The 17187-nt window shown below is 39.3% G+C and overlaps 1 protein-coding gene across 3 annotated transcripts in view; it reads right to left on the bottom strand.

The window, feature by feature from the left end:
- Window positions 1-5176: 5176 nt before the first annotated feature.
- Window positions 5177-17187, bottom strand: part of lhx9 (LIM homeobox 9) — a 14840-nt gene continuing 2829 nt past the window's right edge. Inside the window, exons 1-5 of one of the 3 annotated variants that reach the window (XM_023406026.2) lie at window positions 15889-16568; window positions 14852-15054; window positions 13260-13618; window positions 9456-9658; window positions 5177-6157 (exon numbers count right to left, since the gene is read on the bottom strand). In XM_023406026.2, coding sequence (XP_023261794.1) covers window positions 6101-6157; window positions 9456-9658; window positions 13260-13618; window positions 14852-15054; window positions 15889-16068 — 1002 coding nt within the window. In that variant the 5' untranslated portion in view covers window positions 16069-16568 and the 3' untranslated portion in view covers window positions 5177-6100. Of the gene's footprint in view, window positions 6158-6586; window positions 8765-9455; window positions 9659-13259; window positions 13619-14851; window positions 15055-15888; window positions 16569-17187 lie in introns of those variants that run through there. The other 2 variants (XM_023406024.2, XM_023406025.2) reach the window with 2 other exon arrangements.

Genomic DNA, 17187 nt, shown 5'->3' with positions numbered 1-17187 from the left:
GAGGAGCAATAGCTGTCAGATAAATGCAGTACAATTACAATATTTCTCTTTGAATTGCAGTACAAGTATAAATATGCATGTGATTGAGATTGAGAAGAAAAACCCAAGTTCTTCATCTCCAAATCAAATTTTAAGTACTGTATAGTAAATGAACTTAATTTCACCCACTGTGGGTGACTCATAATTAAGTTGCAACAGAACAATGAGACTGGATTTTCTAACTTTGTTTAGAAATACGTATGATGATTCATTGAGGGTGTGTAAGTACGTGTGAGTGAGGTGAGGATGTATGCAAGAGAGAGACAGAGGCAGCCAAGGCTTAATGGATTCTCCCGAACACGCACACAGATTGACACAAAGTCTTGCTCGCTAATATCATACACATATGCATGCAGAGTACCCACACATCCCATGACACACACACACAGTCTGTAATTGGGAATATCATGAGAATTTATTGACAAAAATGGTATTGCAGATTGACTCGCATGGACAGCGAGAGCATATGGAATTGATCAGCTTACTTTGCTTTGATAAAAGCTTCCGTGCTGATTTCAGACTGACAATTCAAACACTGCTGATACACAAGAAACACATCTGTCTTCTTCCCATCCCCATTGTTAATAATCAACAAGTTAGGTAGGTTTGTGTTTTTTCTCCCTACTTCAATAGCCTTTTTTGTTAACCTCACTGCAAATATGGAAAAGGGAGAGATGCCTGGAGTGTAGGATTTCTCCCCCTTTTTCTTCAACAACAGTTGAAGATTAAAAGAAACGTCTCACAGAAATCTGTCAATTCTGTATGTGAATAATGCTGTGTGGAATTTAATGGCATGAGTTATATTGGGTTTCCTCTACACCCACATTTTCTTTCAATAAGATCAATGGCGCTCAGTGACAGATAGGGACGGTCTTTTGTATCTTCAAATTTCAGGTTTCTGAGGGAATAATTAGATGGATGGATGAAAAGTAATGCATCAGTCTGCGAGGGGAGCTGCACCCAGAGATCCTCTAGTTCAACACGCATGCTTCCACGGCTGTTTGGTAGAAAACTGTTTAATAATCGTGTTGAATTTCCATTGTTCTAAAAGTGGCTCTCTGCACTGATCTGGTGCTTTAAACCAATAGCAAACTTTTTGTGTTCTTTTTGCTGATATTGTTTATTTAACAGAAAGGATTTCCTTTTGATTTGAGGATATTTTTTCAGCATGAGGAGAGTATTGTCATCTGTTTCACTCTCTTCCCCTTAAAACTTTCTGGTGTCGCTTGCAGGGTTCTTCCTCCCAGGTGAACCGAGGGAGGCTGACTTGCTAGATTCATAGACATGCTTTGGACAATTTACTGTAGTCATGATGCGTAACTCTTATGTGTCAGGAAAAATTATTCTATTTTTGGCCTTTTTGTTGAATGAATTTGCCCACTAATGTAATCTGATGGCTATTAAGTTTATTTTACAAGAATTTGGCCACTAATGTGTTCTGCTCATGAATATGATCACCAGGAGAGAATATCGAGAAGCACTTCAGGCCAAAATTGATCTTTGTTTCAGTACAGAGAAAAAGGCTAATTTCAGATCAACTGTGAAACTGCTAAGTATCTAAATTGTGAGAGCTGTGGTAGTCTTAGAACACATGCACACTAGTTCAGTTTGTGTTTTCTTCAATATACACATTTCATTGCAATTGTACCTGGGTTTTTCATTGCTTAATATGCAGAATATTTGCACCCAGAGGCTGATAGCGCATTTTAAACACTTAAAAAGGAAAAAATGTTGATGTTTTCACTCATGTCTTTTATATTTCCCTCTGTGTTGTTGATCTGGCTCAGGGGTTAGGTATGACTGCAATGTAGTAGAGACAGAAGCTACAGTCAAAGCTCCTGTGATCGGGTGCAGACTTCATAGAGACCAGCAGATGGAGGGGAGAGGCGCTGCGTGCATCCTGAAGGTTTAGCAAGAACTGAGAGGTTACACTCTACCAGTACAAAGATGACCTGTCACACACTGAAACATGCCGTATCAATGCAGACGAGCTTCCTGTTTATGTACCTCACAGAGCACAGCTATCAGAGGAAAAGAGAAAGGGATTACAGATGGAAATATGTATGAAATGTTGTCTCTCTCTTCATATACCCAGGCGAACTTGGAGGCAGCAAGCATGTGATGCCTGCATTTCCATTTTATTCACTAATTAATGTTGTTTTGTCTTCAAAGCGCAATTGCAACCCATAGTTATCAGCCTTGATCGCAGCATTTTCAAGGTTGTCTAGATGTGAGCCGTCACATAACAAATACGTGTAAATATAGAATAACAGCACAACAGAGAAATAAAGGATTTATGGCATGTGGAGAACAGTGTGCAAATGAGGCACAGGAGAGATAGTCTGTGATAATGTGAAGGACAAAACTGGCATATTATTTCTGCCTAGATCACTCTATAAAATCTATTTTTCAGAGGCTGCTTTTGTGTGTCTGTATTTGTGTTTTGGTGTGTGTGTGTGTGTGTGTGTGTGTGTGTGTGTGTGTGTGTGGACCGGCACGTATTTGTTAGCATACTCCTTGTCTTGGCAAACACCCAGCACAGTGGATCTCTCCACCTGCTCTGCATCAACCAGGGGGCAGGCCTCAGTCTCACATACACACATACACATACACACACACACACACACACACACACACACACACACACACACACACACACACACACACACACACACACACACACACTGTGTCTCATTCACATCATCACCCCTCTGACATCTGCCTATGTGTGTGTCTGTGTTTGTGTGTGTCCTGGTGCCGGTGTGTATTTGTGTTAGCAGGGTGGTTGGTGTGCGAGGTGAGGTTAAATAGGTGCCTAGCAATGAGAGGATGGAACTGAGGTGGAACTGGCAGGGTGTCACACACACACACACACACACACACACACACACACACACACACAAACACCAGCAGTGACAATAGAAAACAACACTATCAGAGAAACATGTAAACTGAAGGTTTAGGCAGAATGAAGTCTTATGCCTCAGTGATCATACCATACTTCTTTTTGACCCTGTCGCCTGTCACTGTGTGTGTATAATGTGTGGTAATATATGTGTGATCGTGTATGTGTTTGTGTGTCCTTCACAGCGACACACTTTCCTGGAGTTTACAGATCACTCAGTAGGGAACTCATTCTCCTTTGGTTGTCAAAGACAGTGTGAATTCCAGGTGTTGCCAACCACAGTTAACACAACTCCGTTTTGAGATACGTTGAAAATAACCACACACTTGTTGCCTTTCACCCAGAGTCAGTTCACCATCTATAATCTCCTGCAACTGGAGAATAACTCTGATGCCTACAAGTGTTGGACATAGAGTTGATTTGAACACTTTGCTGATATGGTTTCTGTAGTTGTCATGGAGCAAAATCTGATGTCAACCTGATTAATTGATGCTGGAGATTAACACATTTTTTTTTAGGCAGAACTGACCAAATAGCAAGCCTCAGTTGCAAATGTCACAAGTTTGAGTATAGGTTTGTAAAACCCAAGCCTGATAAACTGGCATGTATCTGGATCACAAAACTATTTGAATGCATGGGTCTCCAGCAAAGGCCCAAACCGTATCAGGCACTTCTTACTCTAGTATACTCTGCTTTGTCTTTGTCTGTTCTTTTGAAGTACTGAAAAAGTCTGTGTGTATGCAGAGGAGCTGCGTCACGTATGTGTTGTCTATAAATGCAGTGGGGTATATTTTTAGTTAGTGGCCAACTTTTGCTTGGGGATTCGAGCTGAAACGGTAAAGCACAGTGTCACAAATATCAGGATCACCCAGGCTTTTATGAACAAACTGCCTGTGTGACAGCAAACATGCAGCATTGTCTACATTGTTTTTGCACAGTCATAATACACAGAGGCTGTCATTTAACAGGAAGAGGAGATAAGAGAGGGGGAGGAGGATGACAGTTGGCAGAGGCCCTCCTTTCTTACTTGTTGAGGTCTCTGCACAGACAGACAATATTGTTCTTATCTTTTTACACTGATTAATGCAGAGGAAAGGATCAGGGGTTGAACGGGTTTATCACACTATATCAGCTGGATTTCATGGTTTTTACAGCAAGTTAATGGACCAAAGACACATGTGGTGCTGAAACGCTTGAATGCAATATGTAGTTACAAGGGAGCGTTATTCAGCTCCCTGTATTTTTTCATTCTTCATTTCGTTTAATATATCTTTGGAAATACCTGGAGTAGGGTGAAGCAATTGTTTATCAGTCATTGCTTATACAAATACACACACATACACATACTAATGTTGCAACAGGATGCATCCCACCAACAGCCCAACAGCAAACCCCTGACATTCTTGTCAACACGAGGCCATGACGTTGTCCAGAATTTTCATCCTGCAGCTCCAGAGCTGAGCAGGGCAGCCAGGCTGTGTTTGTTTGTGTTTCCTCTCTAGCACTGCTTCCTGTAGCTCCGTGGTGTCAACCCGCCCACCGTCCTCCCATCAGACCCGGGGAACACAGCCCTGCTGCCACAGCACGCAGGCACCCCAGCAACTGAGGTTTCCTCTTGGACTGACTGAAGTGTTTGCTGTTTCCCACATTGTTGGAATTCAACACCAGCCTGTTTACTGGTTCCCATGTGGCTTTAGTCTCTCCCCCCCCCCCTTTTTTTTTCTGTTTCCACAACACACCTTCTTTACATCACATACATAGCATTTACACTAAGTAATGAGATAGTACACTGCCGAACTATGAAGAAATTGTGTTATGATTCAAATCACACTGGTAAATAAAATGTTGCTTGAATGTTCTTTTTTTTTTTTTTTTTTACTTTTATTACAAAAACATTTATGTGCGCAAATATGTGGATACATTTTCAAATCACTTTGTGAGTTTAAAATAGGACTGAAAAGAATTATTGTATACTATAAATAGTGAAAATGCCAGATGTCATACAATCTATAAGAGCAGCAGAGGCCAAGTGTTAGGAATGTTATGACATGCACTAGAGATATACTGCTCTTGCAAAGATCCACAATAATGAGGTAAGAAGCCAATAATGTTTTACCCTCTACAGTACGCTGAATGTCAAGAACACATAAGCTTGAAGCAGTGCTGTCCATGTCCTCACAATGACATTTTGTTTTTTTCCCACTGTGAGGTACTATACGGGCATCAGGGACGTCATTTTCATATGCTTTATTTTGCAGCTGACAATGAATCATACAGTGAATCAAAGGAAATAATATACATCTCAAGGAAAATGTTAACAAGATGATGAGGCGCATGCAAAATGAGAATCTCTTCTTTATCTGCTTTGTTTTTTCACTTCCTTCCCTCGGTACAGCCAGATGGCAAAGCTCCAGCTCTGCAGTCCCCTTCATACACTCATCATATTTGATGGGCATCCTGCTGCCGAGTTTCAAGGAGGCCATGTGTTTATGAAATGACACTTGTGACAAAAGAAAACTTCTATTGAGCAAGCTGAGTCTTGGGTGGGGTTGCATGGGGGCAGCAGCGTGTGTGTGTGTGTGTGTGTGTGTGTGCATTTGTATGTTTGTGTGTAACAGTGTGTGTGGTGGAGAACAAGGATTGTGGGAATGTATATATTGTGCTTATGTAGGAGCAAGGCAGTGGGGAAAAAGGTTGTGTTTTCAGTGTGCGTGTGTATGTGTGTGTGTGTGTGTGTGTGTGTGTGTTCGTATCATTAACATCCATACCGTCTTGGTTTGACACTCTTGTCATGTTGGATGCCTGCCATCTTTTAATCACATCCTGTACCTTTCTGTGAGTTTTTTTTTTTGTTGTTACTATGTTACAATACATTTTATTATCATTTTTGTGCATTTACCATTCCAATACAGAAAGATTTTTTTTCCACATTGATATCATAAATTTCATACATTGTGGGGTTTCCTCCGTTGATGGATTCAAACATTCAGGACAAACTCTGGTTTTTAAAATAATCATCTGTTGTACATTTGCAACTGAAACAGGTTTTATGATGGTTGTTTATTTGTTCTCAATTTGCTATCATCTTATCCTAATATTGTCTTTGTCTTCAATGGTGAGGAATTCCCATCAAAGTTTTCCCCTTCTGTTAATACTTTAGGGAATTTTCAAACGTCGGGATGTATGGCTGTAATGCCCCAAGATTTGTTCTCCCTGAAAGAAATGATAGAGTAAGAATATATTAACTACAGAGCAACCTGGCTTTACGGGGTCTGCATTTACTCTTACTTCATTTTAGGTTTACCAATATGTTACGCATAAATATATACTATATATGTATATAGAGATATATCAATATATGCTTTGCAGCATTCCTTTGATCTAAATTTTAAAGCCATGTTCATGCATTAAAAAGCAATTTCATATTTTTGACTGCAGGGTTTAGATGCAAATCCATGGGGCATTACGTTAAAAACCATAAACATCATAAAATAGGAAATAGAAATTAAAAATGGAAGCAAAAATGAGGACGTTTAACTGGTCATTAATAACTGAATGCTTTCTCATTTGTTGATGTGATAAACGAAAACTGTATTCAAGAAAGAACACAAAAATGGCAAGTGTAATGAAAAATAAAACCCATTTAAAGCAAAGTATTTTTATTCACACAAATTTAATAAGATATATAACAACCGTTTGGTCCATAAATATTTAAGGGGAAATAGTTTCTATACACCATCTTTATCAAGAAACAGGGAAACATGGACAATCTTGATAGAACACTTACTGTACTCAACTATTAACACGAAGATCAATATATAAGGTTCTTGGATTACCCAACTATATCTGAAAGAGTGCACAAATGCTTTCTATGACATCGCTGCCCCCTTTTTAACAGGATACACCATAAAAAGATCTTCGGAAATAAGATGCAAAACAGTACAAAACTAGTGAGGCGTCAAAAGGATGTGAATCAGTTAACAAAGAACACATATATCCTGAATTTCACAAACTTTCTCCCAAGTTATAGCATAAGGCACATAGTAGAACTGAGTTAGGCATCTACTTCATTAAGTAGATCTAGAGTACCACTTTGTTCTACAATAGAACAAACTGTGACGCTCACAATGAAATGTTATCAACTCCATTGAAGATTTGCTCTTTCTTTCTTTTCTCTCTATCTTTCAGCCAGAAGAAACATGTTTTTGGTCTGTTCAGTGGCAAGTGTCATTAAAGAAAGTATAAATATGGCCAAAAAAGAGAACATATGGACAATTATTTCCCACTGGCTGCCTCTTACGACTCCACCTATCTGAGGTCATTTGAATGTACATGTCAGCTCGACAAATCTAGTCTGCAACGTCGCAACCACTCAATTTCTCACTCCTTCCCTTCCTTTTCCCTTTTTAAAATCACATTGTTACCCTGAGCAACATGATAAAAACAATAATGCACTTTTCACTGGGCAGTATATTGTCACTGTGCAATTGAGTTTAGCTGTGGATCTATGGATATGCTTACTAGGATTTATCCATTTGACTACGGTTAATCTATGAGGCCAACAAATCTGAAAAAGTGCTCTGTCATGAAAACAGTCGATTACAACAGTGCCCATAAACTGCTCTCCAATCTTAATTTCTCTTGCTGATTTCTAATTATTGAGCAATTTCTATCAATGTGACTGCATTACATGTTGATCAGTTACCACTGTACAGATTGTGGGATTTGCTTTTTTTCTCTTAATCACAGTAGAGTTGTGAATCAAGACAAAAAAATGTGTGTGGTTTCAGCATCTACCTGCCACATAAGCTGCAATGGATAGGTGCTTATAATGCAATTTAGACGTTCTACATGTAGCTCTGTGAGATATCCCAATGTCTGATTCCATCCAACTCAGTCTTAAAGACTGAAACATTCGGAAATAATTAAAGCCTGTTTTCTGGAGTTACCCATATACAGAACATTCTACAAGTTTATTTCCCAAATTATTCCAAAACAGAAAAAAAATCTTTAAATCGGATAGTGCGAACACAGTGCATACATATACAGGTTTCTGAGGGCAAAATATTCATATTATTTTAAAATTTACCAATTAACCATAAATTAGGAAGGGCTCATTTTATCATAATTCAATACAAATGTACAAATCAAGTCAAATCAAGTAAAACTATTTTTCCAGACAAGCTTCAAGTTTAGTTATTTTTTCCAATAAACCGTGGAATACATGACAATTTTCTAATGCCTTCAACTTCAAAATGTCCTGTCCAAAATCAGTTTCTGCATCCTGTAGGTCAACTACAGACACGGCTGCCATGCGGTATCAAATGCTACACATTAAAATGATTTCCTTGTGTTTAATGTGGTCGCTGCTGTTCTTGCTCTTGTTGTTCTTGTTTGTGTACACAGTACAGCACTTTCTGTTCCAAGGAGCTGTCTCTGCTTGATTTAAAGGTGTCACTTAAAAAAATAAAATGTAAATTGAGGAAAGAAAATAAAATAAAAATAAAAAAACAAAAACAAATAAAAATCAGATAAAATAAAAATCAGTCTGCTAGAGATAGCTTGTTAGAAAAGGTTTGTCAAGGTAGTTTGCGAAGGGCTCCCCGAATCATGGCTGTCCAAACTAGAGGTGACGGAGGTCACTACAGTGATAGAGGGGTTTGTCAGGTCTGTTAGTGTGGCCGCGCTGGAGGGGGGGGTCAGGGCCCCACTGTCGGATGAGGGTGGAGGGAGTGAGGTGCCATCAGCCTTATCAACACCTCCATTCTCCTGTCGCAAAACGTTCCTTCTGAATTTGGCTCTTGCGTTTTGGAACCAAACCTGCAAACCAATCCCAATGTGGCTTTTACTTTTTGTGTTTAAGTAGGATTAATTTTTAAAAAGAATCATTTGTACAGTCGTTTACATATCAAGTTATCACAGCTATCACTGTATCAAGTTGCTCTTTCCTTAGATACATATATATAGATATATATAGATATAGATATATCTATATATATATATATATATATATATATATAAATCTTTATATAGCAATTTTCATACATTATTTTGAGCTTAAGGGGCAGATAACAAGGAACCAGTTGGCTCCTGAACACTGAATACAAAAATGTGGATTTTAATATCAAATCAAAACAATAGTCCTATCCGTTTTAAAACGTTCATCTGTGAAAGTTGAATTACACCTTTTTCTTTTCCACAGATAAAAAGAACATGTGCACTCTCATTATTAATAATATAAGCAACAATTTTGAACTCAAGTTTCTGCGCTTAGGAACTACTTTTCTCCTTTCTTTCCCAAAAAAAAAAACATTTATGAATCTACAAAATTTCAGATAAAAACCCCTGGATATACATCTAATGACTAAATGGACCAACCAAACAAACAAAAACAAAAAAGATGACTTCAGTGAAAATTCTGGTGTGAAATGGGAGGGACATGGCGAAGGAGTGGGGTGCAGACACAGATATGGGGTGATCAGATCAGTAAGAAGAATGGCTCTCTGCTTACCTGTAGAACTCTCTTAGTGAGGCCTGTTTTCTGGGCCAGCTGCTTTAAGTCCTTGGCGTCCGGGTTGTGGTTGATGGCAAAGTAGGATTTCATTGTCCGCAGCTGATGGTGTTTGAAGGAGGTCCGCATGCGTTTGGTCTTCTGTGTTGGAGGGTAGGCCTGCTGGTCCCGGTCCAAGTGATCGGTGTCATTCTCGTTACAGCCTGAGAGGGCAGAGAGCAAAACACAGGGGTGGTTCAATGTCCGAAAGAACAACAGCTTGCAATTTTCTTTTTAGTTCAGCAAATGATTTAGTTTTCTGTTCTGTTTCCAAATTAATTTTCTATTTGCTCAAGAATTTTCATGAGACAATGGGCAGACAACTAACTTCATATAACACGAATCCCTTCACTACTGGACAGATAGTGTTTCTAAAATCAAGAGACTGTTCAATAACATTATTCGCACTGGTGACTAATAAAATGTTTTAGGACTCAATATTAAACTAAATATCTTGTTACATGGTCAAGGTTTGCAGAGAAAAAGAGAGCCATGCTGTCGCACTATATCTGAACTTAAGCACATTTCTGTTGACCTAGGCCTGCTGTATTAATAATTGTAATAATGATAATAAGTTTTGTATATGTAATTAGAATATCTGAATCAGTAACAGTCAAGAAACTGATTGACCTAACACAACTGAAATAAATTTGAGCTCTCTACGTATGTATAATGCATTGGAAGTTTTGATTATTATGTTTTTCAATGGAAACTGTAAGTTTAAAAAAAAAAAAAAAATGATGCAAAATTATGTATTTCAACCGTAGAGTGGGACTGGTTTAAATTATTTCTGCTTGTGTTTGCAAAGACTAACAGGCCTAATGGGCCTCATTTGTCAATAGCTTAGTGTGTGAAATACTTAAAGATGTTGATATGCAAAAACGGATCGTCTAAATTAAACGCATGCATGGCAACATTGCTGCTGAAATCTTTATCACGGCTTAAAAAAAAAATCCTGACACAACATTTCCGCAACATATTGTTTTTTTTAAACAGGATCTTTGTATAATTCTGTGCTATTGCAACAAAGCAAATTCTTTTGTCCAATAAATACGTGCATGTGACTAATTAGAATATTTGTGTGATTTCAACCAAAACGTATAGTAAAAATACAATTAATGCCAATTGGTAATTGATTTTGAATTGAATCGGATTTTTCCACAGAATTTAGTATTCATGTTAAGATCTCATCACTTATTTTACTGCAGATGCAGAGGAACACTGGCCAGCAAAGGATAGGATTTCTAAATTATGTAGTAAACTGTAGTAATTTTCTTGTCTCTCTGTAACCACCGAGCTCATCAGCTGATAAAACATCAAATGAATTATATCAACACTTCATCACAAGGACACAATTCGCCCAGAAATTAATTATCGGGTTAAATTACAAATCAGTTTGAATAAGGTAGATTTAACATGTGTGGCATTATGTTATGGTGTGAATTATGTTTTTGTTATATGAGACTACCACTTGTGACACTTATAAGAACCATTAATATGACAGTCATGGACATCTATGTTCTTCTGTTCCAGCCTTCACTGGATCGTGTTTCACTAGATATTACCCACTAGGGGTCTCTATATCCAAACAAGACCAAACTTCACAGTGGCGTGGAATACTCAGTAGACCCACACCTTTCCCTGGTGAAAACAAACATGTATGTGCTCGCTAAAGCAGAAACAAAACCTTAAACAAAACCTCATCCTATTTGTCATGAATGTGAGTCTCTTGATCTGCAGATCGATATTAACATGAACAGAGAGAGGTGTAAAAGCAGTGTTAGTGCTATTATAGCACAAAGGGAAAAAAACACTTTGGAAAAGAGAAAATATCAATACTAAATCTTTCAGTTGTTCTCTAAATGAATTAGTCGTATTTTTTATTTTCCAGTTGATTTTTCATTTTTTTTGTCAATTTTGAATGTTGTAAAGGGGTTATAAATTCATCATGTAATTAGGACATTTTATATTTCCAAAAGGAATGTTACTTAAGCATAAAAAGCCAATAAGCCTCTTTTTAAATTTAAAAAATGTCCTATTTTATTTTATTTAAATATCCCAAATGAAAACTATAATATCCCCAGTGGGGCCTTTACTGTGTCTGTGGTGCCTGATAATGAGTTCACAGTGACATCGTCTCCCAGTATTTTATGTCTTTCTCTGTTACTACAGGATTTTCTTTTGTTTGATTTTAAACCTGTTGTGGTTGCAATAGCACATTTTAACGCTCTGTTGTGGTAGGCATATTGTCCCATTAAAGAAAACTTGAACCAAAGTGATTATTCCCCTAGCCAGGCATCCATGAGAACTTTAGGATCTGCATAACCTCTTGGAATTGTGTTTACGGATAACAAACCAAGGCCCTTTCAACCGGAGCGCAGAGTGTACAGTGTGGTGTGGCCTCTCCCTGCAGCAGGCCCCTCTGCACGGCTCTGCTGTGTCCCTGAGAACTATGCTGACCGCCGCACAGGAGGCCAGGGATTCCAACGTCACCTTCAATTAACGAAGAACAATTAACGCGCAGATTACCCTTATTCCTCCCTATTCACCGGGAACAGAGGAAACTTGGCGCACAATGACAAACTTTCTCAACCGCACACTAATTCGCAGAAAGCGACAACAAAATGGGGACGCTGCAGGGGGGTGGGTTGGGGGTGGGGGTCGGGTTATAACATTCAGCGATTCAATACGAGATTTTAGATGAAACCGACGTTTAACAGAAGCTTAATGTACACTGCGATGACTGGTTTTTTTTTTGTTTGTTTTTTTTGTTATTCCATTAAAAGGTCAAAAACACGCAAAACATGATATGATTTTGACGTTTATTTGGCCACGATTTTTACGCAAAAGTCCTACATTACATCTACACCGTTCGCACACTTTCTGTACATTTATTTTGACCTAAATTAGTCTTAATTGCAGAAGTCGATGAGCAGGTTGACGGCGAGGTCAAATTTCGATCATTCTCCGTGTAACACACGCCACAGTTGCAAGCAAAGAAACGGTGCGAACAAGACGCGTGTACAAAAAGCTGCCGATCAATTAGCCCACGGCTTCACCTATATTTGCATAGAGGACAGATGTGGGCTTTTAATATCAGACATGTAAAGTTGACCTACGGCTGCTACAGCTGGGGCATTGAGCAACCGTCTGGATTAGAGAGCGAGGATCTTATTGGGAAAAAACATCTCTAGATTGTTTTAAGAATTAAAAAAAACAAAAACGTTACTGTTTATTTATTTATTTGAGTGGTTGATTGAACCTTAATCGTTTCTGCTGCCTTTTTTTTTCTTTCTTTTTTTTTAAGTACAATTAAATGAATACAGCGATACTGTGATCAGCAAAATCCAAGCATCATGTAGATTTTAACCACAATCTAGCAAAAAGTTCCCAAAATAGGATCAAAGGACCACTGGGGGTCTTTCAGTTGGTTCCAGTGGGATTTAACCCACATGATGAAAATGGCTTAATGTTTAATTAACATTAATTAATTAATGTTACTTTCTAGATTTGAGTACGGTTAGGTAATAAGCTCACTGCGTCTTTCCTGTAGGTTTCACTGTCCTCCACTGCTGGGCCTGCCCATACAATATAAAGGGGAAACAGTTCAAAGCTATAGGCTACTTTTGCACCATAATCAATAACCAGAAACTTATAACCATTTACAAATTATTTTCTAACAGGCTATGTAGCCTATATTTAATATGTACGGTTGTATACCTTGCCTTAATGTGAGGCCCTGTTCTGAGCAGCGTGCTGTCTCACCTGTGTTGTAGCTGGGTATATCTATCCCCATAGCCGGGCTCTTCCTCTTGCGCGGCCTTCCCTTCTGTGCCGTACCGGTGCCGTTGAAGTAGGGTAGGGTGAGGCCGCCGCCCTTGGCTGCCAGCTCGGCAAAGTTGAGCTGGGGGTGGTATTCCGGTCCCTGCACCAGCGTCTCGAAGTGGAGCCGGCAGTAAACCAGGCTGTCCTTCATGCCGAAGTGGTCGCCCGTGGTCAGCGTCTTGTTGCAAGTGGTGCACGTGAAGCAGCTCAGGTGGTACACGGAGTCGCGCGCTCGCATCACCATCTCCGAGGCCGATATCCCGAGGTGGCAGCGCGCGCACCTCTGCACGGAGAACCTTCTGGAACAGACAAATTGTCAAGACTCCTCATACACAGAGACCAAGTGGGACAAACACAATGACAGAAGTGCTGGGCAAGTTTTACCAAAATCATTTGCACGGTCATGGGCTAGAAGTATGCTAACTGGGTTTTTGGCTTTTTGTTGTGTATCTCAGTGACAAAGGAATGTGTAGCCCCTATATCTGACCCACGTCTCTGTACGTAGGTCAGCTATAACATGCCAGCACACTGACATTACAATCTGAGCTAATAGCAACATCTGGCCAACAACTAAGTGACGGCTGGTCCATAGGCCATGTTTAATTTAGTGTAAAAATATTTTCTGTGTTCGAATATTTTCTCTTAAATAGCCTAAGTAACTTTAATCAGTAAAGAGGGAGTCCACAGCCTCAGTGATAAAAACTACAATTGCAAACCAAGTGTATTTAACATTAAACACAAAGGCTACATGTAGGCTAAAGGCAGGGCTATATGCTACAATTATAATGGTGAGGCAGGTTAACACTTTTCACCTAGCAGAGCAGACATTTAACAGTTTTCTATTTTGGATTATTGTTACTACTATTGTGCATCATAAATAGCATTCTGGCCTATCTATGGCTATATAAATGTATGTTAAAATATGGGATAACGTCTGGCCCACAAAATCATTTTTTCAGTAGTTATTTTCGGGCATGCTGAGCCACCGTACATGCTGACAAACGCCAGTAAGGTAGGTTACTTTTAAACGAAAACAACAGAAATGTATAATAGTGTACGCCTACTCCTTTGTTTCTAAGAGAGTGACTCATACATTAAGTTAATGTAGTTTACATTGCACTCAGAGCTACAGAAACCATTATATCTGAACCAAAACCGAATAAAAATACTATTTCATATCATAACTTGTTCCCAATTAACACCCTGCAGGGACCCTGGGAGACTGTTATGATTTTATTTAGACAAGAATGAGACCTAATTGGACCAAAAGGCTTCAACATAATTCCAGGTGATTAACCACAGCCTGTTGAATCTGTGTGTCTAACAGTGGCTCTACAATATTTTTTGTTACTCCAAAAAATCGTAGCTTGTTCACTCAAGAGTTTAAAATGCATTTTTCTATCAAACCAGGAGCAGAATTGGAGCACTGTGTGGATGGCAGGGTGATTGTACGCGCGCGCGTGTGCGTGACAGAGATAATTTTAAAATTAAAGTGTAAAATTGCGTAAATGGTTAACCTTAATTTTTCTTACCTGTAGTAATCCTCTTTGCAATAGATACTCCCATCCTTGGCAAAACACGTAAGCTCCGACTCCAGCGCTAGTTTACATTCACAGCATTTGAGACACCGCAGGTGCCACTGTTTGTCCACGGCCAGGAGGTAGTATCTATCCGAAATCTTGCCGCCACAGCCGGCACACAGAGCAGGCTTCTCCGGGCTCATAGAAGGCATGGTCTGGGTTCAGAGGGAGAGGAGAAAGCTCATGGCAACTACTTTCTGACTGAAACATGCATTATACAAAAACAGTAACAACAGGCCTTTAGCACCTTTCTGGACATGAAATTAAACTTTTTTTAAATTCATAAAGTAGTCTCGGTAAGGCCTTTGGAAGAGCACTTTAAATATACTGTTAAACAAATGCAAGCTCTATCTTCTCATGGGCCCCAACTGAAGGAATAAACACTATGAAACAATTGTGTTTCTAAAATGAATTGAAAATCGAGGAACGAAATACAGTAAATAAAAAAGCTAATCGCACAAATTAAAATAAAATGATAACAATAGAAATAATAATTCTCCGTATTTTTGTCCAGTTATTTGTAGACGTAGCCAGTAACTTTTTTCGTAAATTGTTAAATTTGCAGACAGAAAACAAAATATTACTGCTCTAATGTACAATGTTTTATTTGATGACAGGAGTAATACAGTAGCCTATGTTTCAAATATATTTAGACAACTGGATATAAAGTTGCAGCAAGTCTATGTTTTTAGTAGCTAATTATTTTGTGCTATAACTGAGCAGCTTTGAAATAATAGGAAATTTAAAGCGTCAATTCATTATCCAACAAAAAAAGGATTTTTGCAGTAAGATTTACATTTACTAAAAATATTTTATCATAATTCACCATGAATAAGTAGCTTAACTGAAATCCTCCTCCTCAGTCTCCTACTTACCCCAAAAATAACTGCACATTTTCTTGCACGTCAACAGTGCCACAGTCGCCGTTTCTGCCGTAACGAAGATTGAGTTTTAACATGAATTCAAACACAGGTCGACCTGGCTCTTACCGACTCTCTCCCGTTGAGCTGCATGCCCTTCGCCAGGCGCGACTCCGTTTTCGACCTTCTCTCCATCTCCTCCATGATCCCTTGGATGTGATCCCCGGAGATCCCGTGGAAAAGCATGGCTCCCGGTCCTGGACGCAACGTGCAACTGCCTGCCTCTGTCTTGCAGCCCACAACTTCCATATACTGTACTGCAGCGCTGCGCCCCGCTCTCTCAGCGCATCCAAGTGGGCTCTGAGGCTCTGATAGAGGCACACAAAAACAACAGCACAACCCCAGAGATTCAGATCACCTCCTCGTCAGAGTGCAAAGGCAACTGGAAGAAAAGGAAAAAAAAAACCAAGAAACTACAACATGGGTGGGACAGGAGGAGTGGTGGTGGTGCACCAGCTTTTTTCCTTCTGTCCGTGAATGTCTCTCCTCCAGAAAAAATATATAGTCCAAATGATGCGACAAACCGGTGTGGAAGTGGTGGTGGTGGTGGTGGTGGTGGGGAGGGAGGAGGGGAGGGGGGCTACAATGTGAACACTCGCCAAAAATAATGACACAAGAGTTTTTGTTGTTTCTTTCTGGTGATTTCTCTCTCCCGGTTTCCCAGTCAGGGGTTCCTTGGTGCTTGGAGGTCAGGTTGGGACTGCCTGGATTTGAGAACCGTGTCCTATTTGTGAAGGGAGCAGAGCCTGCCCAGTCTGAATAATTTGGTAGGAGGAGTTCCCCTCTCTCTCTCTCCCTCTCTCTCCCTCTCTCTCTCCTCTCCTCTCACTCTCTGTCTGTCTCTCTCTCTCTCTCTCTCTCCATTCGCCACTGATTTCTATTCACCAACAAAGAGCTGTCACTCTTCCCTCAAAATCTCCCGATTCTGGCTGCGCGGAGGACCACTACTTTATGGTATTGACATTTTCATTACTTTTATTCCCCCATTTAGAGGAGAGGATGCTGGAGTGTCATAAGTTTCAAAACTGAAATGGACTTAGAATGATTCAAGTGTAAATGTTTTATTTGTTTAATGTGTCTTAAACAAATAATATCCATCTAAATTAAAAGTAAAAGCCTTTGGAGTTTTTTTTAAAGGGTGAAAAGAACAGAAATAAATTATTCTGTCATTTAAGGATATTTAGGATATTTTGGGCCTACGTTTTATTGTGAAAAAACATCATTAGAGCTTCAGTTTTAGGGATTTAATTTGTTTTTTAATCGGGTGTTTGGTCGTCCCAAAATAACATAAAGACTGTGAGTGTGTATGTGTGTGTGTGTGTGTGTGTGTGTGTGTGTGTGTGTGTGTGTGTGTGTGTGTGTGTGTGT

This window comes from Seriola lalandi, unplaced genomic scaffold (assembly GCF_002814215.2).
Source record: "Seriola lalandi dorsalis isolate HSWRI2012SDOR001 ecotype SW California unplaced genomic scaffold, Sedor1 jcf7180002054293, whole genome shotgun sequence".
Lineage (NCBI taxonomy): Eukaryota > Metazoa > Chordata > Actinopteri > Carangiformes > Carangidae > Seriola > Seriola lalandi.
This window is presented reverse-complemented; position numbering and strand designations above follow the sequence as displayed.